This window comes from Coffea eugenioides, chromosome 6 (genome assembly GCF_003713205.1).
Source record: "Coffea eugenioides isolate CCC68of chromosome 6, Ceug_1.0, whole genome shotgun sequence".
Classification (NCBI taxonomy): domain Eukaryota; kingdom Viridiplantae; phylum Streptophyta; class Magnoliopsida; order Gentianales; family Rubiaceae; genus Coffea; species Coffea eugenioides.
Genome location: NC_040040.1, coordinates 52,220,110 through 52,243,401, shown reverse-complemented (window position 1 = coordinate 52,243,401; position 23,292 = coordinate 52,220,110). Strand labels below are relative to the sequence as shown.

General features: G+C 36.2%; 2 protein-coding genes across 4 annotated transcripts; one reads left to right on the top strand and one right to left on the bottom strand.

Annotated features, from left to right (window-relative positions):
• Positions 1 to 1,945: 1,945 nt before the first annotated feature.
• LOC113775172 lies at positions 1,946 to 17,940 on the top strand. Its single transcript, XM_027319934.1, has 25 exons — positions 1,946 to 2,112; positions 2,674 to 2,797; positions 2,903 to 2,965; positions 4,262 to 4,363; positions 4,462 to 4,630; positions 4,745 to 4,843; positions 4,956 to 5,105; positions 5,495 to 5,534; positions 5,750 to 5,807; positions 5,918 to 6,000; positions 7,545 to 7,643; positions 7,827 to 7,942; positions 8,019 to 8,137; positions 8,801 to 8,871; positions 10,615 to 10,720; positions 11,007 to 11,146; positions 11,303 to 11,461; positions 11,547 to 11,650; positions 11,924 to 12,099; positions 13,431 to 13,620; positions 14,823 to 14,922; positions 16,346 to 16,514; positions 16,873 to 16,955; positions 17,069 to 17,145; positions 17,453 to 17,940. The coding sequence occupies exons 1-25, from the start codon at positions 2,059 to 2,061 to the stop codon at positions 17,622 to 17,624; spliced, it is 2,823 nt and encodes a 940-aa protein (XP_027175735.1). The 5' UTR covers positions 1,946 to 2,058; the 3' UTR covers positions 17,625 to 17,940.
• Positions 17,941 to 18,122: 182 nt separating this feature from the next.
• LOC113775846 (organic cation/carnitine transporter 7-like) lies at positions 18,123 to 22,962 on the bottom strand. 3 transcript variants are annotated; one of them, XM_027320877.1, is made up of 8 exons: positions 22,801 to 22,962; positions 21,922 to 21,995; positions 21,505 to 21,652; positions 20,889 to 21,157; positions 20,394 to 20,631; positions 19,358 to 19,877; positions 19,062 to 19,264; positions 18,123 to 18,585 (listed from the first exon to the last, which is right to left on the bottom strand). In XM_027320877.1, exons 4-8 carry the CDS (start codon positions 21,155 to 21,157, stop codon positions 18,349 to 18,351), a joined length of 1,467 nt encoding a protein of 488 aa, XP_027176678.1. In that variant the 5' UTR covers positions 21,505 to 21,652; positions 21,922 to 21,995; positions 22,801 to 22,962; the 3' UTR covers positions 18,123 to 18,348. The 3 variants fall into 3 exon arrangements, with proteins under 3 accessions (XP_027176678.1, XP_027176675.1, XP_027176676.1); XM_027320874.1 differs by lacking the exon at positions 21,505 to 21,652; XM_027320875.1 differs by lacking the exons at positions 21,505 to 21,652; positions 22,801 to 22,962 and adding an exon at positions 22,523 to 22,794.
• Positions 22,963 to 23,292: the final 330 nt, after the last annotated feature.

Here is a 23,292-nt window from a genome sequence, read left to right as displayed (position 1 = left end):
TAAAAACAACAAAGTTGCTGAGATAAAGCAAAGTAAAGGTGGAGATGAAGAAATGAGAAAGAGGGTTGTGGGAGAAACAGATAAAAAGAAAATGTTTAAAGTTGGTATAAAAGAAAGTGAGAATAACGTAAAAACAGAAAGATGCTTTGTGCTGCAGAGTCTGAAGAAGACTGGTTGGAGCTTTCGCATGATTTTTCTTGACAGGTTTGATTGCTACCGCGACGTCGTTATTACGGAGTACTTTGCCTGATTATGATTTGCGAAGCCTTCTTCGTCCCGTTACTGTTGGAGAACGGATGGCTTTTAGGTTTTATGCCAATTTATGATCCTATTCTGGAAAGAGTGTGTAACGGTAGATACGCTTTAAATCTCGCTTTGTGTTATACTCTCTCCGTCCCACTTTGATAGTCCTATTTCTTTTTCCACACAATTTAAGAAAAAGTAGTTAACTTTGTTAGAAAAGTAAATTTAGATTGCTATTTTCCTAAAATACCCTTACATTAAATAGAGTACAACTTTATGGGAACTTGAATTGATAGTAAAAAAAGAATCAACTCTCATTAAATGTGGTAGGTTTATAGTAACAACAACTTACATTTGAATAAGGGCATTTTAGGAAAATTAAAATACAACTACATTCTTCAATTGGAAAGTAGACTACAATTTGGGACAGACGAAAAAGGAAAACAAGACTATCAAAGTGGGACGGAGAGAGTATAATTTTGTTTGTTTGGAATGAAAATTATTCAAGAAAATATTTTTTAGGATAATACTGTAAGGGATATTACAAAAAAAAAAAAAATGGTTGAACAGTTCAAAGATAAATACGCAAAACAAAGGATTCAAATCGTGATTCGAAATCTCTTTCTTTAGGCTTTATTTGTTCAATAATTGTGTACAATAGAACTTGGACAAATATGTTTAGGATAATTTGAAATTTGTTTTGTCTTTTACTCTTGCATTAAGTAATACAAACCCTGCTTGAACTATAGTGTTTTTGTAGAGAATTCTAGAGTGTAATAAAGCGATTTTCTGTAACAAATCATCCTCTTACACGATTTTTTATAGATGGGACTGGCACGAACTAAGAGTTGCAACTTTTGTCCAAAGATTCCATGTTCATTCCTTGATTTGTGTTATCCAAAAGATTATTCTATACTAACACAAGTGTTCAAACATTATCTGATGTTTCAAACACCATTAGAAGGGGTGATACTAATCACCACCAAAAGAAACGAAAAAGTGCCAAAGTAGCAAATTTTGAACATTTTGTTATTAAGGTTGATAGTTTCTCAATTCCCAATTTGCATGGAATTTGAGCTTCAACTCTATATATATATTCCAAAATGCTTCCACATTTGCTTTGATTATCAACCATTTTGATTGCAATAGGATTGTTGTGTCCTTTGTTCTAAGGTTCCTAATGTATAACCGTTCGATATAAATATCTTCTATGAAGTTCTTGTGAAAATTCAGATATGCTGCTCCACAATTTTGCTCAAACTATTTCAAATATGAAAGCAGAAATTTGGAATGCGCCTTTCTTTCTCAAACAAATTACCGCTTGATATGTAATTATCCTTCTGATTATCCAAAAAAACTAAAGAAAGAGCTTTGCTGAAGTCTTTTGTACAATCTTACATGCCTGTTTACTAGTAGGGCTGTATACGATCGCAAGCAGTTCGAGTCAAAAGTCGAATTCGATAAAATTAAGTTGAGACTTAGATCAAATTTCAGACTCGACTTGACTTGTTTGCAGTTTTATTTACTCATTTAAAAAAAATGCTCAATAATTTTTTTTTTCAAAAAAAGAGAACAGTTCAAATTGGGCACCTTATATGAGCCTTTAGATTCCAAAACAACCCGTCCGGCTGTCTCCCGGAAGCCCAACCCAATCCTCCAAACTAACCCAAAAACAATAATAATTTTTTTTTTCCTTAATCTATTGCCGTTAGTCTCCGGTCGTCTTCAATAGTCTCTTCTCGCTTTTCCCTCTCACATTGACAGAAGCCGAGCACGCATTTCAGTGTAGCGGAGAGAGATCCACAGCCAAGCCTGATGTTTCGACGTCGTTTCAATCGATCATTCTCTTTCTTCTTCCTCTTGATTTTGGTATTAATCCAATTCCTTCGTCTCTTAATTTCGCTTTGAATTGCTGGCTTTTTCAGCTCCGTTTTGCTTGCCAAATCACTGTTTTTCTGCGACCTTTTCTAATTCCGCCCGACCTATTTCTATTTTTGACTTTTATTAGTTTAATTCTGATTGAAAGTCTCATGTTTTAGAGTTTTTCTTTTTCTTTTTTGGTGATTGATGAAGTTGTATCTGTTTTGCTGCTTGTAGAGTGGTAATTAGGTTCCTGTTTTGCATTAGTTGAAAGCATGTATATTTTTTCCTCTGTTTTTTTAGAATAATTTCTGATTTTCACTTCATTTATTATTGGCGCCGTGCTCGACTTTGTATGTTGTTAAATATAGGATTATGGTGTTACTGATAGTTGATTATGGAAATTCTGGTTGAAAATCAATTTAAGTTTACATTGGAATTCAATTGATTTGAATTAACTTTACAACAGAATAGGATTTTGTTAAGATTTTAGATTGTTATAAGTTGAGAATTTTCTTCATCGTGTGTATGGGTTTTACTGATTGTTTGGGGAAACATTTTTATTCATAGTTACTGGGGAATGGATCCTATGGGTCACGAGTTGGGCAGCGTAAAAGTGGACGATCATCTGTGTTTTCATTGTTCAACCTCAAAGAGAAGAGTAGGTTTTGGAGCGAGTCTGTTTTACGTACTGGTATGTTGATGTTTCTCGGATTTTGTGTAATTTTAGTTCTGGAATTGGAAAATGGCCTTTTCTTGAATGCTCTTTTTTTTTTTTTTTTTAATTTGATGAGCGCAGATTTTGATGATTTGGAATCATCTAAACCTGACAAAGAGAGTGCTGCTAATTACACCAAGGCAGGTACTTGTCTTTTCTTTTACCTTTTTTTTTTCTCTTTTTGTCTGAACTTGGCTGTCTTTCTTTAGGGTTTATGTGATCGCATACCATCCTGTGTCCTGCACGGTTATTCTTTTGTCCTGTTTTACCGATTAACGTATCTCTTTCATGTTCTGCTACTCTTCCCTCATCCATAGGGTTATCAGTACAACCGGCTTCTTGTGGCTAGCGGAGTTTTTAGTTCATCTCAGTTGACTTGTGACCTTTTGTACAGTTACAGCTTTAGAGGTCGAGTAGTTTACATAGTATTTTTCTATAACTGGGAATGAGTAGAAATTTTTTGTTTTTCTATAACTGGGAATGAGTAGAGATTTTTTGCTTGATAACTAAATTCTCTTGTAATCTAATATCATTTAGAAGAATTTACATACCCACATAGATAAAATTTTAGGAGGCAACTATTCTAGCTGTAATTAAAATGCATGGAGTTTCAGTTTGAGGAAATACATTCTTTCATGTGTTATTCTAAGCTCTAGTGATCTTTCAGAGGTCAGAGTTGAGGCCTTTTTTAGTCAGATATGAGTAGTACTTTCCCCATCTTTCACATAGTGTTTGTATGATCTTTACTTAAAACCAATCTTAGAAAGATGGATTGCAGTTGTAGGAGAAACGAGAAGGATGCATGCTAAGTCTGTTTATTTAAGTTTGTAGACGCATCTATTATTTTCTATCTTTGTCTCATATAGGAGACTGATACATGCTGAACTTTGAGATATCAACACATAGGTCTTCCTGAACGTATGCCTTAGGCTATGCAAATTATTAATGAGTTCCTTGTGGTGCCTTAGAAAAGTTATTGAGCGCTAAACTGTTTTCTGACTGACTCTGTACCATTTGATCAATTTTTTTACTGTCAGCTGCAAATGTGGTGGGGGAGGGATGGGAAGTGATATGAAAGTTGGTTGTCAAGCAGTTTATTGCCTTATTAGTACAACTCTAGAACCTGTTTTTGGTCACTTTGCTTGCTTGATGGATTGAAAATTTGCAATACTTTGCTTGAAAGCGGCATGCTTTTTGGAATCTTTGCCAGCATTGGTTTCTCTGAAATTGTATTGCTATACAAAGTGAGTCTGTTGTCTTCGTAGTCCTGCAAAGTAATTTGTGTTTGCATCCTAACTGACAGTACTCTCTTTTTAGAGGGCATTTAAAATATGCAGCTACGATTTCTTACTGTGCATAGGACCAAATTTCACCTACGAATTGGTTATGCTGTACCAGTTGAATATATTTGGATAAGCTTCTTTCCTCTTTATACCTCAGGCACTATTGGACACTATCTGAAGCTTTTTGAGGTTGATGCAATGTACTTTCCTGTCCCTGTGAATTTCATTTTCATAGGGTTTGAAGGGAAGGGGAATCAAGGTAAATTTTATGAACAACTGATTATATTAACATGGTCTCATGGGTAATTTTTGCAAGAGCAGTGGTCTTATACATCAAATTTTGGTTTTCTAATGTAGCATTTAAGTTACATGCTGAAGAACTGGAGCGCTGGTTCACAAAAATTGATCACGTCTTTGAGCATTCGAGGATCCCTCAGATTGGTGAAGTTTTGACCCCATTTTACAAGATAAGCATAGATAGAGAACAACGGCATCATCTTCCTCTAGTCAGTCGTATAAACTACAAGTATAATTTCTTCTTAATTGTTCATTGAAATATTAGCACTTATAGGATGTAATTAAAAGATTTTAATTTCATGATGTTTAGAAAATCTAGTGATTCTTTTTGATTCTTGTGTAGCTTCTCTGTTCATGGCATTGAACTGGGTGAGAAAGTCACGTCTATATTTGAGCATGCAATAGATGTCTTTGGACGCAAGGATGATGTGCTGGATACAAGGTATCTATTCTTTTCTTCAAATTTAGGTACACTTAACATTACTTTTGGTTCCATAGTGATCTTTCGTCATGTCTATTCTTCTATAACCTTTTTGTTCTTATCTTTTCCATAGGGATGATGTAGCTGGTCTTTGGCAGGTCGATGTGGATATGATGGGTGTCCTCTTCACTAGTCTTGTGGAATATTTGCATTTAGGAGATGCTTACAACATATTTATCTTGAATCCTAAGCGCGAGGGAAAAAGAACTAAATATGGCTACAGGCATGTCTATTTCTGATTTGGAGATTATGATGGCTTTTGACAGTTTAGAAGGCTAGTAAATCCAGTTCTAAGTTTCCTCTACAAACTATGATGTAGCCAAACTGGCTCATACTATATCTTACTAAATATTTTTGAAACTCATGAGTCATGAACTTAAAATAATCTAAATTGACCATAGACGTATTGGCTTTTCCTGTTAGGTGTTGCATCTAGATGACCTTTGCTTTTGTACATAGAATGAAGTTACACTTGCTTAGTGATGTTAATTTCTGCTCATAATTTTCTTGACCTGAATATTGGTTACTCTGAGCTAAGTGTATTCCTCTTTTAGGAAATTAGAGCATGTTTAATATTCTTATCCTAGGTTATTTACTTTATTAATTATGCAGGAGAGGGTTATCCGAGACTGAGATAAACCTTCTTAAGGAGGTAATTTTAGCTCTGCTAGTTCTTATGAATCTATTTTTAAATTTTTTTCCAAAACTCCAAGTTCTGTAACTTATGGAGTAGAACTTGTTATTCTTTGTTGATAATTCTGCTGATGACTTTGTTTTAAATAATTTGAAATGTCATGGTTTTGTTCTCAGTCCTTTTTGTTGAGTAAATTTGTTGAAATGCATGCTGACAGTTATATGTTCTAACAGAATAAGGCCTTGCAATCAAGAATTTTTCAGTCAGGAAGTGTCCCAGATAGTGTTCTTGGTGCGTGGATCATGCACTCTACCACCTTCTTTGTTGTTTTGGAACCCGAGCTTTTAAGTTCCTACTCTTTTTTGTCCGTAATAATTGTGTTGTGTTTGAAAAATTTTCAGCTCTTGAAAAGATCGAAAGTCCTTCACATGAAAAGCGTACAATGGCAAAATTTTCCTGGACAATTACAGAAGATACCGATACGGTTTGTCTGCTTCTGCTTGAGTTTGTGAAGTTAATATTCTGTACTTTAACATATGCTTGCCTTATCAGTTAAAGGGAAATAATTGTCCTATATAATAACCTTGCCTATGATGGATGTGGTTTTCTCCGTCGCCTCCCTTTGATCAGAATGAGCTTGAGAGTTTATGTATCATCTTGAAATCAACAATAGTGCTTGTTGGAAATAGACCTACTGTTCATTATAACTTGTCTGTTGGTCGTTATGTGTCTGCCACTAGATTGAAAACAAGTTACCAGTACCTGTTCGAGTCAGAAGTCCTCCTAGAAATAATGTCATGGAGCTTAAGCAGATTGCTAGGAAATGTGGAGAGCTGACTTCTGTGGTGGAAAAGAAAAAGAATGGGGATATGACACCCTTTTTATTTTTGTAAACACTGGGCTTGTTACAGCAGATTCACCTATGATGATTTTTGCAGCTTAGTACTTGTGGATGTCGTTGACTTTTTTGGATGGTTGATTCCAATGAATATCGCATTCTTATTAGTACATGAAAAGATTAGTAGATCCTAGAGATGAGCCACTGTTCTGGCTGCACTAATCTGAATTTCTGGTGACCTAGGTTCCGTTTGATAAAATTGAATCTGAATATTGAAACAATAAATTTGCTGAAATTTAAGCACTGAAAAGAAATATATGAATGTCTGAATTTTAATGTTAAATATATTTATTCTATTTGATAAATATTTATAACTAAATGCTTAATAAGTTTAATTTGACAATTTTGCCCTTATATCTTTTCATTCAAAAAAGAAATAGAACCTATGATTTAATTTGTTTAAAATTGTTAGGTATGAAAATGACAATATTTATTTTTAAATCAAATAAATATAAAAGATGAAATATATTATATGAGGAGTATGAAGAAAATGTGAAAGTCATTAAAAAAGGAGAAAAGAGAAACAAAAAACCGTTAGATAGAAAATATCAGGTTATTTAATTAGATAAGAATTTTGAACATAATTAACAAACAAGGGTAGATTTGGTAGATAAAATAAAGTTGTTGAAGTAATTCTATTGATTCTTATCAGAATTAAGCATTCAGTTAGGATTCTTGTGCTGAAAAAAATACATACAAATTAAGCACTGCTTAACAAGTTTAGTAGATGGATTTTCATTTATCAAACACTCAAAACATCTGAATGTCTAAAAAGGTTCAGTTTCAGCACTTTTTTATGTTATCAAACAGACCCCTATTCTAGATTAGGGGATAAACATTGTAAAAAGGGTTACGAGTAAAATTGGTGCACATGGATTTATTGGTGCAACTGTATGCTGAATAGAAATGCTTTCACTAATAGAAGCCCATGTGTAGGTTTTATTCTTAACATGGCAACATGAAGTCGAGTCTTCGTGAAAAGTGTACAATATTAGACCTGGTAATTGTGTCAGCACAGTAGATATTCCTTTTGTCAATTGCTTATCCATTTTTTGTGGGCAAAACAACACATTCCTGGAGGGTAGTAAGCTTTTTAGTGATTCTTCCTTGGTTCTGCAACAAATTTTCAGGTGGAATGGTATAATCATTGCCTAGATGCACTCAACAATATTGAAAGGCAATATCAAGGGAAGGACGCGGCTGATATCATTCAGAGCAAAATTTTGCAGGTATTAAGTTTGTTGTCTTTAAAAATCATGAATTTTAAGAGAAATTGAAGCTGCATTGTTTCTTTGCAACATCTCATATCTTGGATGTTTCATGCCAAAAAGGAAAGCTGTTTGAAAACAGGTTTCAAACTTACTTCAAAAATTTTCTCCAACTGTTATTCTAACTAATATTGCTGTTTCTAGTCCTTGAGGGGTAAATATGAAGATTTGAAGCTTCTGTTTGAGAAGAATATTAAGTCTGGGGATTTTAATGGCTTTCATGCAGAATGCCTTACAGATGCGTGGATTGGAAAGGAGAGGTTTGTCCTTCCCCCTGCCTCTCTCTCTCTCTCTCTCTCTCTCTCAAGTCTTCTTATTGATTCATTTGCGTATCAGGTGGGCATTTATTGATTTAACTGCGGGTCCTTTTTCATGGGGTCCTGCTGTTGGTGGAGAAGGTGTGCGGACAGATTTGAGCCTACCCAATGTTGAAAAAACCATTGGCGCAGTTTTAGGTAAAAGTTGGAGACAATTATTTATGCAAATAGTCTCCAAGGTCTATTAAGTGGGTGTGATTAAAAGTTTAGAAAAAACCGTTGGTGGAGTTTTAGATAAAAGTTTGAGGCAATTATTTATGCAAATATTCTTCAAGGTCTACAAGTGGATGTGATTAATGATAAGTGCAACAGAAGCATTTTCGACAATTTTTTTTAAAATGTCATTCTTAACTTTGTAGTACTATTATTGCTGTAAGGCATGTGACATCGTGCACATGTTATTCCAAGTCATGGAAGGTCCCTGTTCTATTTTCTGTAGGATTTGGATATGGAAAACATAAACAAATATCGTTTTGAGCTATCTCCATGTTTAGCATCTTATGTGCGTCATATACTTGAGTGGCATGTGACGTTTGAGCACAGCATACGTGGTCATATATAAAGTCCCTGTCTTAACTTGCTGTAGGATTTGGAAATCCAAATCATAAAGGATAGATTTTGAAATGTTTCCATGTTTGTAGCAATTTACGTAATACAATAGGGTAGTTACCTGCGATGCTTTAATTGTCCACTTTGGTTTTGATGTGTCATCAAGCGACTATGTTTGCATAGTTGATTGTCAATCCTTCTATTTTTTAACTATTTTTAGGTTTCTTTGTTTTGTTCTTTTTTTTTCCCCAGAAATTTCTGAAGATGAAGCTGAAGATCGCTTGCAAGAGGCAATTCAGGAAAAGTTTGCTGTATTTGGTGATGTATGTGCTGTCAAAAGATCTTTCACTTTAGCATATTATCCTTTTCTTGCTTTAGTTCATCTAATCAACATTGCTAATTCCGCATGTTATTGTAAAATTTAAGTACAGATTGCCTGGATTAACTCTGGCCTGCAAAAACTGAGATCTAGAATTGTGCTGCATGATTTCATGCAAAGAAAAGATTGGCCGTTTTAAATCATATTTGAACTGAAGTACTCAAAGTGCCAGTTTTCGGTTCATGCTGCTGTTGTTCCATCTTAGTGGTTTCTTTTTGTTCATTGTAGCCATTGACAAACTAGTCAGTTCTTTAGTTTTTAAAGCTACTTGATTTATGTGGTTTGACTGGATGCTTCTTAGTCAACAGGAGTACTGGTCCCTTTTTTCTACACTTTAGTGTCTCTATGACGTTCTGATTCAAGACATTCGCTAATAATTGGGGAATATATGACCTACTTTGGACAAGAATTGTGGTGTCTACTCTGGGGATGTGATGATGAACCAAGGTTGAATGATGGCTATATAGAGATGTTTATTGTAATGTGGTTATACAAATTGTTTAGGTTTTGTAGTTTAGTCTGTTATCTGATTGAAGACTTAGAAAGGTTGAAATTAGGATGAAAGGAGTTGGACAGACTCCTTTGTGGGCTGAAAGCTGTTTGGTCAACAGTGAATGATGTCTTGAAAGCTATGATCTTTTAATGAATTGAAGTGCAGGCAGCTTATGAGGATAGCCTAGATCTTTCCACTCCCATGGAAGTATGATGTCTCCTAAAAATTTAGTGGCACTAACAATGAAGTTAATTTAAAACTACCAAAATGTCAAACACAACTTCTGGAAATTAGAGAATGTCCTGGCAGTGACCAAATACCGCACAGGGAAAATTAGATCACAAGTAATTCTTAATGTACCTGGAGTAGTCCAATTTAACAGGTTAGGAGTTATCAGCATGATCTAGTGGCATGTGGAACTCATATAACCCGTATAAGTTGACCTCCTAGGAGAATAGATTGCTCATCTTATCTTGAAATAGGTGTTTATAGCCTATTGTACTTCCTATGTTGGCTAATGCAGCATAGTTCACATTGGACCCATTGTTTCTGAATTAGCCTATTGCATCATGCTTCGATTTGAGTTTTTAGACTCTACGTGTGGTCATTTAGCATGAACAAAATCCAGTCATCATTATTTTGATGCTTCCATCTGTTGGAGGTTGGATTTCATGGTTTATTTAAGTCATAGAGCATAGAAAATTGATACATGTGGTGCATGAACTTCTGTATAGATACTTATCTAATGCTTACTGGCAATTAATTTTCCTGTTATCTTCACCTTTGATCAGAATTCTAAAGGTCCAAGAGAATTATTTGCAGCATTCTTGTGGGTAGGAGAACAATTGTTATGTTATCAGTTAAAATGTAAACTGAATTTGAGTGGTTTTTATGTTGAACTAATTCTTCCTTATCCTCTTCTGAGAAATTGATCTTGACTTAAGAAGCTGATCAGTGGTTATTACCCCTAGCACTGGTGATCTGATGTTTTTGGATTGGTATTGGTGTTCTCTTTGGTGACTTCTTTTCTATCTCTGATTGAATATTGCTGCACTTGAAGGAAAATGTGCATCTGTGAGAATTTTTTTTGTATGCATGTGTGAGATTTATTTTGTCTTTCAAATTGTATGGTTGAATGGGATATTCTATCTTTGTCTTGAACTATTATACAATTTATTTCTGCAAATGTTTCAGAAAGACCATCACGCAATTGATATCCTTCTTGCGGAAATTGATATATATGAGCTGTTTGCATTCAAACATTGCAAGGGAAGGAGGGTTAAGCTTGCTCTTTGTGAAGGTAGCAAATCTGCTTCTTGCTCGTGCTAGTCCTTTACTGCGTGATTCTAGCTTCCCTTATTTTCACACCTAATTAGCATGGTGGATTGTTGGGATGTTATTTATTAGCGTCATCCTCATTCAATATTTTGGAGATTATCCTTGGTACTTTTATTGTTAGAAAATATCCATTGTTTTAGTTTCACAAATTGAAGATGTAACTTCGAACCTTATCCTGTAGCAGTGTTAGCTTTCCTGTTTGTGTATCTACTGTGTATGAACATTTGGCTGTTACATTGGCATGCCAGAGCTTGACGAGAGAATGCAAGACTTGAAAAATGAGCTCCAATCTTTTGAGGGAGAGGAATATGATGAAAGCCATAAGAAAAAGGCGATCGATGCCTTGAAGCGAATGGAGAACTGGAACTTGTTTAGTGAAACTTATGAGGTTTGTTCCATTTGCTTGTGACAAACTTTTCGATCATCTTTCCTTGTAGAAATTAAAATTACTTCTATAGTGAGGTAGAGTTGTTTTGGTAGTGCACTATTTCTCTTCCTTTTCATCTGAATACAGTTGGTTTAAAAAGTGATGTTTGGTTTTCAGGGTTCCCAGAATTACACAGTCGCGCGTGATACCTTCCTTGCACATTTAGGTGCCACTTTGTGGGGTTCCATGAGACACATAATATCTCCTTCCCTTGCAGATGGGGCTTTCCATTATTATGAGAAAATATCTTTTCAGTTATTTTTCATCACGCAGGAGGTATGAGATGCTCTAAGAAGGTTGAAATGTTGCAACTTTTTTTGAAACAAAAAATTCATCATTGTTTTGCAACTTCTTTATGCAGAAAACAAGGAACATCAAGCTGTTACCTGTTGATCTTAAAAGTCTTCAGGATGGCCTTTCCTCTCTGGTTGTGCCTTCTCAGAAAGTGATGTTCAGTCAGCAGATGTGAGGATTTTTTGTTACCTGTTATCTATTTTATGTTTTCTGTTGTTCATGTCTTTTTTTTTTCTTTTATTTGCATTGATCAATTTGTAAATCAGTGTTGTGACTCAACCACAATTACTGGTCTTTATTTTCTCCATTTTTATCCTCCCATTTCCACCTTCCTGTACCACCAACATGCATACAAGGTGAAACTTTCTCTTTGTCAAGTATGGTTGATTAGGTGTTTAGCGTGCTTCTCTTAAGTTTCAGTACTTTATTGTGGTGATTTCACAGGTTGCCACTGTCTGAGGATTCTGCATTGGCAATGGCCTTCTCTGTTGCTCGTAGAGCAGCTGCTGTCCCACTACTGCTTGTTAATGGAACCTACAGAAAAACTGTTCGCACCTACCTTGACTCTTCAATTCTTCAACATCAGTTGCAGAGGTTGAATGAACATGGTTCCTTGAAAGGTGTGGTTTCTTTTTGAGTTTTTTAAGCATCTTCATTTACATGTTCTATAGTAACCTAATTCATCATCTGAGGATCTGTTCTCGTGCAGTGTTTAAAAAGTTGAATCATTTGTAGGCTAAAAGTTATACTTTGGTTTTATCTTCTGTTTTATTCAATACATATTAAGTCTACTTAATAATCATTATAAAAATTCTTTTGCTACTTGCTATAGTGGTTATTCATGGGGGCTACTCATTTGATAGTTTAAATGTGATTTGCATTTTAACTTAGGCTATTCTTAGTGCTGAAGGGGTATTTTTTGGCACTGCATGCCAGTACTGACTGGTATCGAAAGCCAAGGGATGAGTACCCAAAAGTGTAAAATCATTGTTCCCTGAGGGCAAAATCAGTATTCCCTAGTGGGGTGTGCCCATGTGGTGAATGGTGGGTGATCTTCTGCATTGCCAAATTCGCAATATACTAGGACTCTTTAACCTAAAGTGACATGTTATGAAATGTTGTAAATTGCATTATGAATATCTGTGGGGTCCATTTGGATTAAGGAAATTTGAAATCCTCATCTACTGAAGTCGCTGTTTGGCCGGGTATCATCACAGGACAGAGAATTTACAATGAACAGAAACAGTGGTAAAATGGGAAACTGAAGATGTTCTGGTGTAACATCAGCTTTAATGTTTGAAGCATTAATGTACTTTGCATCATATTCACAACGTCCGGATCACCTAACACAACCCAAGATTAAGAAAATATCTCTCTCTCTCGTTTATCATGCTCATTGGCACTCGGACAAAGCAGCAGGGTACACTCCAAAATACAATCCTTAGATGCATTACTCTGTAGACAACAGTTGATTCATACAGAAATAGGGAAGTAGATGTGAGGCAACGGTTGGAGAGGGGGAAAGAGCTAAAGTCAGAGAGGGTGTGAAATTAATGATTTGAAAAACTAGACAATTAGAGGGAATTTGAAATTCACTGGTTCTGATGCCTAAAATGCATCAATTCTGTAAAGTGATGTCAATTCGATATCTCTGCTAAGTCGTCCAAACATTTGAGGGGAATTGAGCTGAGGATTTCATTTCCATGTCAGCCTAAGTCCCTCAATTCAAATGGATACTTAAATAATGGGGAGACAAAGATCTTTACTGCATCCCGGGGTCGACTGTTCCATGGGGGTGTTTCTTAGCTGCAACAGAGGAATTTGTTATGTTTGAGTTCTGGTTGTCTTAACAAAAGGAAAGAAGTATAAGATTTGAGCTTTTGCTAAACACCCAATTCATGACCTGTTCTAGGATGGGTGAGTTTTAAGTGAAATAACTTTGGTGATGCAGGTTCACATGCACATAGCAGGTCCACACTGGAGGTTCCCATTTTTTGGTTTATCCATGGTGATCCAGTGTTGGTTGACAAATATTACCAGGCAAAGGCACTTTCTGATATGGTAATTGTTGTTCAGTCAGAAGAATCATCATGGGAAAGCCACCTACAATGCAATGGACAGTCCCTTCTATTGGACTTGAGGTAAATTATATAGCCCTTGCTGTTGATTATTGACATATTATTGTTATGATGTTATCTCAAGGTTAAGGCAGTTATAACTGCAATTAAAATTCTTTCCTGGAGTGCTTACGTGAATAAGTCATTTTGATATGTTCTGAAAAACTTTGTTCCTCAATTTTTGAATACTGTGTTAAGTTTAGCCGTTGAATAGAAGTCTAGTTAACTAGAGTTGAAGTCGATTTCACATATCATTTCAACCATATTATTTTGTCAAAACCATCAGTAAAACTTTCCTCTCTCTTTATCTTCAACTATAAACAAAGAAGTTTCAGTAAATGAGGTTCTCCTCTTGCCAGCAATTGCGTGCTTTAACTGTTTCGTAATATCATCGCAATTGCAGCTTGTTCACTGTTCTTGCTAGCAGAAGCATCAGTCTTACTTTCCGGTCATCTCAAACTATCCTGAGATCTTCCCTCATCAATGATTGCTTTGCTTGTTCAACTCGGGTTGAAATGCTAGCTCTTCCTTGCTTTCTATTTCTGTGATATAAAGTCAGCTGTTGAAGCAAATTGGCATAAGCTCATCTCTTGCTTTGACTTTCTTTAGTTCTTGCCATGTGTCAACAATCTTTGATTAAGCATTTTGTAGATCATCGTACAGTATAGGACTATCTTCCACACTCTTTCAGATTCTCCAAAGAAAAATAGTTTGTGCTCTTGGAAGTTCTTGCAGAAAGTGATACTAAGAAGCTATTTCATAAATTCAACAGGTTTCCTCTGAAAAGCTGCTATAAGTTAAAGTTGCACAAAGAACATGTACTAGCTTCATTTTTACAACCATTTTATTTTGCACTTAAGTGCATGGGTCAGGTGTCATGATATGTTTTGCTTAACAGTTTTAACTTCAACTCATTTGAAAAAAATGAGGAAAATGCCCTTGATCTGTGTAAAGAGACCACTAGGTGTATAGCTTGAGACACCTTTTTGTTGAGCATGGTTTTTGACAATAAAAGATTGTTGAATACATAAAAGTTCTCTTGGCTTTAAATGTTGATCTCGAAATTGTTAAAAACACAGCACTTATGAGCTTTGATTCTAATTAGAGACTCTGGGGAAGAAGAAAACTCCAATATTAGTTTCATTGCCTTTTTCTCACTGAGCAAAATGCTGGCTAGTTTCTGCACAGATGCTAACAGGACCTATGTTTGTACCTGTAATTGACAGGAGGCCCATAAAAGCTGCAATGGCATCTGTTGCTGAACATTTGTCTGGGTTACTTCCTCTTCATCTTGTATATAGTCAAGCACATGAAACTGCAGTGGAGGTATGTCACATGTGCTTTGAAGTTTGGGTCTCCACTTAATGGTTGGTCTTACCTGTGTCTTGTATATGAGATATGCTTGCTCTCTGTTCAATGCTCTACTATCCTATTTTGTTAGTGAAGTGAGTGTGTGCTCTTCATTTTCCAATGCCTTCCATGAAAATCTTATTGGGTTTGCCCATCTCCATGCCAGCTGCTGCAACTGATAAAGTAAGGGTGCATTTAAACCTCCAAATTTTCATGTTATTGTTTGATCATTATGTAAAGAAACCACTTTAAGTCAATTGCTTCTTCATGATTTTTTGGTTGTGCCAATGTTGAAGCTTTTGGCAATGTTTGAGGTTATTTTTTAAGAAATAACCTGACAAGACCATCACATCACTTGGAACTGTGACTTGCAACTAGTTTGTCAGAAGATCCTGGTATACGATTCATAATTTTATCTTTTAGTACTGTATCGTTTATTCAGGATGGCAGTATTTTGGCTAACTTAATGAGTTAAAACATGAGAGTTTTCAGTGTCTGGTGAATGAAAATAATGTGTTGTAATGTTCTGATGACCCGATTCCCAATGGTTATTTCCTTTTCTGTCGTTACATAAAATAGCCTTCCAAATGTAACATTCACAATACGCTGTTTTCTCAAAGTCCCATGATTTGGCAAAATTTCCAGTTAGTAATCAAGTTGTGCATCACTATATTGAATGTTGCCATGTAGTTCATTTTCCTGCTATAAAATTTTGTTTAACAAATAGTCGTGCAGTTAAGATACTAGTTGTGTCACTTGAATGACTTAGAACTTAGGAACACATTATCCGAGAAATGAATATTTTTTAAATTTTGCATAATGAAATTGTTGTCTGGAATAACAGAGGTGAACCATAGCATCTATATTTATTCTGTGATGAATATCCATAAAAATTTATGGAATGCTGAAGCTCTTCTAAGCTCAGTATTTGGTTGAAGAGGCCTGGATATTCACTCTTTTTTGCTAGGGAATAAACTTTTTCTGTCACATATGAACAGTTAAGAGGACTTAAAATTGTCAGCGATGAACAAGGAACTTGATCCAGATTATAATATGATTTTTGAAGTCGAATTGCTCTAAAGCTCTTGCCGCTATCTGAAATTCTTACCTTTGTTTGAGTTTGATTTTTGCCTAATGGTTGTTAACCTCTACTGCCTACTTGTGTTTACATGTTTATTTGCATTAGGGGATTGAGGTTTCCAACTATCGAATGTTTTAATCCTTGTGCTCAATAAAAGTAATTTGGCTGTGCAAGCATCAATTATATTTCCTCTTTAAGAAGTGGAAAGAAATTAAAACTACTTTTAAGGGGACATTTTTTCCATGACTCACGGATTTTAGTGTTGGAGCCGAGACTTATAAGACAGCCTGTATTCACATGTTTCCTTTTCTGCCACAGGACTGGATTTGGTCAGTAGGTTGCAATCCTTTATCCATCACCTCTCAAGGTTGGCATATTTCTAAGTTCCAGTCTGATACCATTGCTCGGAGCTATATACTCACAACTCTTGAGGAGTCAATACAAATTGTTAATTCTGCAATCCATCTTCTTGTTGTCGAGCGTACATGTATCCTTTCTTCATGGTAATGTTTAGTTCATATTAATCCAACAAAATAAATTCATTCGTTAAGATCTGCCTGGCAATAAGCTTTGTGAGTATAGCCCGCTATGCCTTCAGAGAATTTATTGAAAAAGTTTTTTTTTTTCTTCTGCTACACTGATGTCTTATTATTGCAAAACGGGACTGCTGGCTATAGTTTGCAGGTTCTTTTTTCTTCATTTTCGTGTCAGAATGGGCATTTTGGAACTTGACAAAAAAGCAGAAGCCCTGGAATTCTGCTCAAATAACTTTTTCCTTACTTTTAGTGTGAAAGATTCCTGTATTATCGGTTACCCAATTTGTTGAACACTTAACAAGCAACCAGCGGAACAGACTTTCAAGGCCTTTCAATCTATGGAGCGTGAGTTGGTGAACAAATATAACTATGTCGTTAGCCTATGGAGAAGAGTATGTGCCATGCAATTTAATTCAGCAATATCGTCAATTCTATTTCTAGTTTTCTCAAAGCCAAGTATTTAGGACCGTTCTCAAAGTTACACATAAATTTTTTTTTTTTTCAGATTTCAACCGTCACTGCAGAACTACGGTATGACAATGCCATGGGACTACTTAATACACTGGAGGATGCATCAAAAGGGTGAGCATTGATGTTGAACGTCTTAATGATGAACTGTGAATGGTTGTTTGAGTACATACATTTCAGCTTTTGAAATTGAGATTTGCTTGAGGGAGGAAATGGGCTGCTGCTATGGATGGAATTCACTGAACACATAGATGTCACTGTTATAAACTTTTTCTCTTTCTAAGCTAGCAAAAGTTTTTGACAGCTAATGGATTTACACAAAGGAGGTTAAGAGTTTTCACCAGAACGTCGCACATTTAGATTTTCTCCTCTCTCGTTCATGTTCACTGATTCACTGAATATGATATTCCTCCTCTTGCAGTTTTGCCGATTACGTAAATTCAACTCTTGCCACTCTCCACCCAATTCATTGCACAAGGCAGAGGAAAGTTAAGGTTGAATTTGACGTGACAACCGTTCCTGCTTTTTTGATCGTCCTTGTCGTACTCTGGGTCATTTTAAGACCAAGAAGACCAAAGCCCAAGATCAACTGAGCTTTCTAGGATGTATCTTAACATTGTATTTCTCAGAGAGGGATTGCTCTACTACACCAGGTGGGATTGAGAGTATAGGCTTTTCTTGTACTTTCATTTTTCCTTGCGTACTTTTAGCCAGGCTTAGAAGTGTCTACACACTGTAAGAGATCAGGAAGAAACCAATTGCAGTAGAGCAGAGGCCGCAAGGTGATGCACATCTGCTGTTAAGAGCATCTGAAACGTGTATAATCTTTGTAAGATTAGATAATGATTTTTGAATAACAGTAGCTGCAAAATTTTGAACTTTCTTCTTTCTATGATAGCGCTTCTTATATGTTCTTCTGTTGTATGCTCAAATGATAACAGAAAATTTGCTCTTCTTTTTCGGTTTTGTTGTTTTTTGAAGGAGGGGGGGGGGGGGGGGGTTGGTGGTGGTCGTGGTCGTAGCTGGGCAGTGAGGATTTTGTACCAGGAATAAGAACATTTACCCTGTTTGAGAAGGAAAAGTACTGCAGACGTATGAATTCTGAACTGCTTTCAAGTCTCAACGTTATGGTAGTATAGAAAGACGAGAACAAACAGGGATCCAAAATCCTAAACTACTTTCAAGTCTGAAGTAATAGGAGCACAGGGAGATAACAGACAACAGGGACTTACTGATGGCAACTAAGAAAAACATATTTTGCCCAAATGAAAATTTATTGAGGCTACAACACCACACATTCTTAAAGAGTTCGGCCATCTATTCAACTACGGGCTGATGCACGGACTCAGACAAGTCTCTTCCCCCTGTTTCAAATGGCAAAAATGCGACAGAGAGTGCTGAAAGAAATATCATTGCCAAGATCAGAAAAACTGCTGCTGTTTGATGGCAATCACTGACCAACGCAACGGCAACAAGAGGGCATAGCATGCCACCAATTCTTCCCATAGAAGTTGTAAGCCCGACGGCACTTGCTCTGATATCAGTAGGATATACCTGCCAACAAAGAAGGATTGTGAACAATAATATGGATTGAACTGTAATCAGGATGTGAAAAGATGGCAATTAGAACCACCCAACTATTAACAAGAACTACCCAGGATTGTAGTGTTTATGTTGCAATGGCCAAGAACAGCATAGATTGACAAGAAGGGTATTAACAAAATGTATGAATCGAGAAACTTTATATCAAAATTTCACATGGATCCATGCAAAAATCACTACCAAATACTTGTTTCAATGTACCCTTCTGCGAAACGAGGAGTCGAAGACTCATATCAGATATCATCACCATGCCATGCCCCTCACAATGAAATGTTACTGATATGAAATCAAGAATAAGAGCGCCCTGAAAGGGCATTTGATTTGCTTGTGTGTTTCTTAGTGTGCTTAGCAGAACATTCAAGGGGACAGAGATACTTCACATGGAATAAATATTCATGTTTACAGAGGGAGGCTGGCCAAAGACTTACCTCCGGGGCATAAACACAAGCAACTTCAAAGGTAGCTGAAACAAACATGCGTGCTCCAAACAACAAAGCTGTAGTCAATACTCCATTTTGTTGGGCTACTAGTGGAAATAGGAGTATGAAACCTAGAGTAAACATGATCACCATGGAGACTTTGCGACCGACTCTGTCCACTATAAATGCTGCTAAAACAAGTCCAGGAACCTCTGAAGAACAGAACAACTTCAAGTCATGATAACCCCCAATTGCCAACTATTAAGCTAATCATAAAAAATGTGTGGTAAAATCAAAATTTCTACCTGCCAAACTTGTAAGAAAGACATTTATATAAAGGCGAGAATCCTGGCTTCCCACTGAAAGGAAGGTGATTGATCCGCATTTATTTGTCATGGAGCTGAGCTGAGAAGTCAGCAATATAACGCCATAATATGAGAATGTGTTTGCAAAATATAAAAACCACAGTAGAAGAGTTGTTCTGATATATTTTTGTGAAAAGAGTGAAAGTAGGGTTGGCGGCCGGCATCTATTTCTAGGTTCAAGTAGTTCGTTCTGCGAAGAGGAAAGCAACTGTGTCTCTTCCACAAGAGACAATCCTTCATCCAAGTTCTGTACTTGATCAGAAACAAGGGTATCAGAGGGAAGTTTCATTCGGTTAAGCTGTGCTGCTTTCTCCAAAATTTCATGTGCTTCTTTCAGTCTACCTTTTGCACTTAGATACCGTGGAGACTCGGGTACACATTTGTAAAACAGAAGCACAAGAAAATATGGCACAGAAGACAGCACAAGTAGCAACCTCCATCCCCATCTTGGCAAGACAAACTGCAAGAAAGGAGGTGAATACACATCAGAACTTTGATACTGTAAAGCCTGATTAATCCACAACTGATGAAGGGGGAAGTCTATATTCTAAAGGTCGTTTTTATTTATTCAGAGATCATGCATTGCCCTCCCTTTCTTTTCTTTTTTGAGGCGTGTAATACTTGTGGCCATAGATAGGATTCAAGGAGCATTGGACATTAGCAAATCAAGTACTTTGAAGCTTAGGCACCTTTGTTAGATTTAGGTCAAGTTTCCCTCCTAATGTAAAATCAGGATACTGGGAAGAAAACTTTTCCCACTAACCTTCTCAATCTTGCAAGGAGAGAACAATTCCTTGGTGGTTATAGGTTGTAAGGTTAGAAGGAGAGTATAATACATTTCACCCAATCTAAGCTTGTCACAGCAAGTAGAATATAGAAAATCGTTATGTTTAACCTCAAACAGATAGAACGTAAGAAGGTAAACAACAAAAGAGAAAAAGCATTTGACTAAAAGAATTTAGAAATATAGGCACACCCATGCAAGAGAAGCTTCAAATATTGTTCCAACTGTCCAGAAACTTGAGAAAATCATCATCCAAGAACCTCTGTTTGAAGTAGGGACAAACTCTAAGAACCATGATGTAAATAAGTATCCAGCTGCTAAACCAATCCCAGCAAAAAATCGACAAGTGACGAATGTTATGTAATTTGGTGAGAAAGCGCTCAACAGTCCAGCACCGGCACTAAGTATAGCTGCCCCAAGAAATCCCTTCCTAGAAATGGTAGAAAAGGCAAGCAAAGCCGAAGGAAGTGAACAAAATCAAAGTTTACAACAAACAGTACATTGCAAGATCTATAGCACACTGCGAATTGTTGGTATTAAGTCAACCACTATTGGAAGACTAAATGCTTTGCCAAAAAAGAAAAGAATATAAAGGAACAGAAATCCTATCACTTCAGGAATGAAGCTCAGAAGTAGTATAAAATTTTGAGACTCGAAGAGATAGGGAGGGGAGTAAAGAATGCCTACTTTCTTCCCCAGTTGTCTGATATATGACCCCACAAATATGCGCCAATCAACATGCCAGCAAAAACAACTGTTGATATGAGGCTTTCTTTACTAGAAGAGAGTCCCCATTCAGACTGAAGTACAGGTCCAATGAAGGAGAGAATCATCAATTCCATTGCTTCTGCAACCCATCCAAGTGCACCATAAAGAAGCAAAACCGTCTGGAAATTTCCGAAACCAATAGTCGAAAGGGCTTCATCCACTGTATGTACAGAGCTTGGATCTCCCATCTAAAAGCCAATTAGCATAGAATATCAGCAGTACACTCGGCAAGAGGAAGAAACAAATTGAGAATTTTTCGTTGCTGCATGCAAAGCTAGGCTAGCTTTTCTTTCAGTGCTTAAGAATCAGTAGACTTAGCTGCTGAAATGTATGTTATATGAATGCATTATGTTGTTACAGTAGTTCAGTGTGTATACAGAGGTCCAGTGCCGCATACTTGAGCTTGAAACTGTACCCTAAAATGTTGCAACACATTTTGAAAAATTTGATACCACTCATGCACATTTCAAGCTGATGACTTTTTGCCCTTTACAATGACAATATTTAAGGCATCATTTCTGTTACTTTTTAACACCTGAGGGCCGGAAAAAGGTGCTGCAAGTCAGCAACAAAAGTTCAAGCTGTTGATGAGTTAAACCGTCAGTCGCTTGACTTAAAGATGTACAACTTGAGCTTGGTTTATGATCTTACAATTTGGGCTGCCTACCCAAAGCACTGGCAATCTGCACTTGGAACTCAAACTATTTTTCTGTAAAAATATGCTTGGAAGTTGGAACGAGATTTCAGGAAGAAGAAAAAAATTGAAGCTCCATTGTGTTACTTCAGTATCTGTGGTACTAGTCTGGAATTCCTCCATGTACTGTAAAGCTTTTACAATTCAAAGTAAAACAATAACAAAATAGAAACAATTTTAAGAAGTGACAATTTCAGGTTAGGTGAAAACTACGAAAAGAAGACTCCAAAAGCATCATCAAAGTTGCAACTTCTTTACCGTGAAAAATTTATTTTCTCTGCATGCAACACCACTTAGCAATCAGGAACGGGCCTCCAAAAATTGCACTAAGCCTGTAAAGATTAGAAGCAATAATAGCAGTAATGAGAGAGACAATTTACGTAGCCTCAAATTCTTTTCAAGTAATAATCCTCCACAACACCTGAAAAGAGATAAATCTGTAACTATACAGAAGAGAGGAGGAAGCTTCACATTTTAAACTGGTTTAAATAGCAAATATAGAATCCTACAAAGACAAGAAAGCAGAAGTTCAATCAAGTCGTTCAAAAGCATATTTTCTGACCTAAACAGCTGATTCAGTTGTCAATATTAATTTGTTCAATAGCCTCTTTGACCTTAACAATTCATGAACTGAACAATGGCTTTAGAAAGATAATATGTACTTGTCTACTAGGATTCCAATGCAACAGTTTCAATATTCATGATATATCCACCTAAAAATATCTAACAGAAGCCATTACACAGGACATGTTACAGAGCTCCTGAACATCACCAGAAGTAATAGATTGTTCGTTCTACTGGAAGCATTAAGGGAGGAAATAAAAGATCGAACTGCGGATGCATCGATAGATGCTATTACCAGGAAAAAAAAAGCAGCTGAAATAGAATCCCACTTAAACTTAAAAATCAATGTTCTTGACTCGAGTCTCTTGAACCCTAATAAATCTCTTACTTGAAGTTCCCAAAAAAAAAAAAATTCCCTCCCTTCCTCAATAAACCGATAAAGAATGAATCTTGGAGAGAATGGTCCCAAATCTCTAATGGGTTGACCAAGAAAAGCCAAGAGTAGCAATTTTTATTCAAGAGCGTCTCAATTCAATTGCATGTGGAAGAACAAATTTCAGGATTTTGGCTCACCCTTCTTGACAAATGGATGGAAAAAGAAGAAGGCAAATTAACAATTGATCAGTCAATTCTGATTCTAATGCTTTCGTAGCAAATTTGTTCTTGAATACATAAATTGAACAAAGATCAGGAGCTGTCCTTCTCTTACAGGTTGTCCACTTGTACTTTGCCAAATGTGTGTATCATTAGCCAATAGAGTCAGGGAGTCATAGGCCCATAAGAGCGTACGCGACTTTTTGTTTTCGGGAGCAGAATATTCATCATGGACAAAAAAACAAAAAACAAAAAAAAAAATCATAGACATTCACTGCCTTGGGACCCATAACTTTCTAACGAATGGCATGAAACCAACGAAAGTCATTGATTGCTATCACGGGAGTTGCTAGCTGTGGAGTTTCCGTAGAAAAATGTATAATAATAATTTGATGTATTGAACTGTTTGGATAGAGTATTATTTAAAATATTATTTGAAATAATTACTGTAATTTTTTTTATGATGTGATG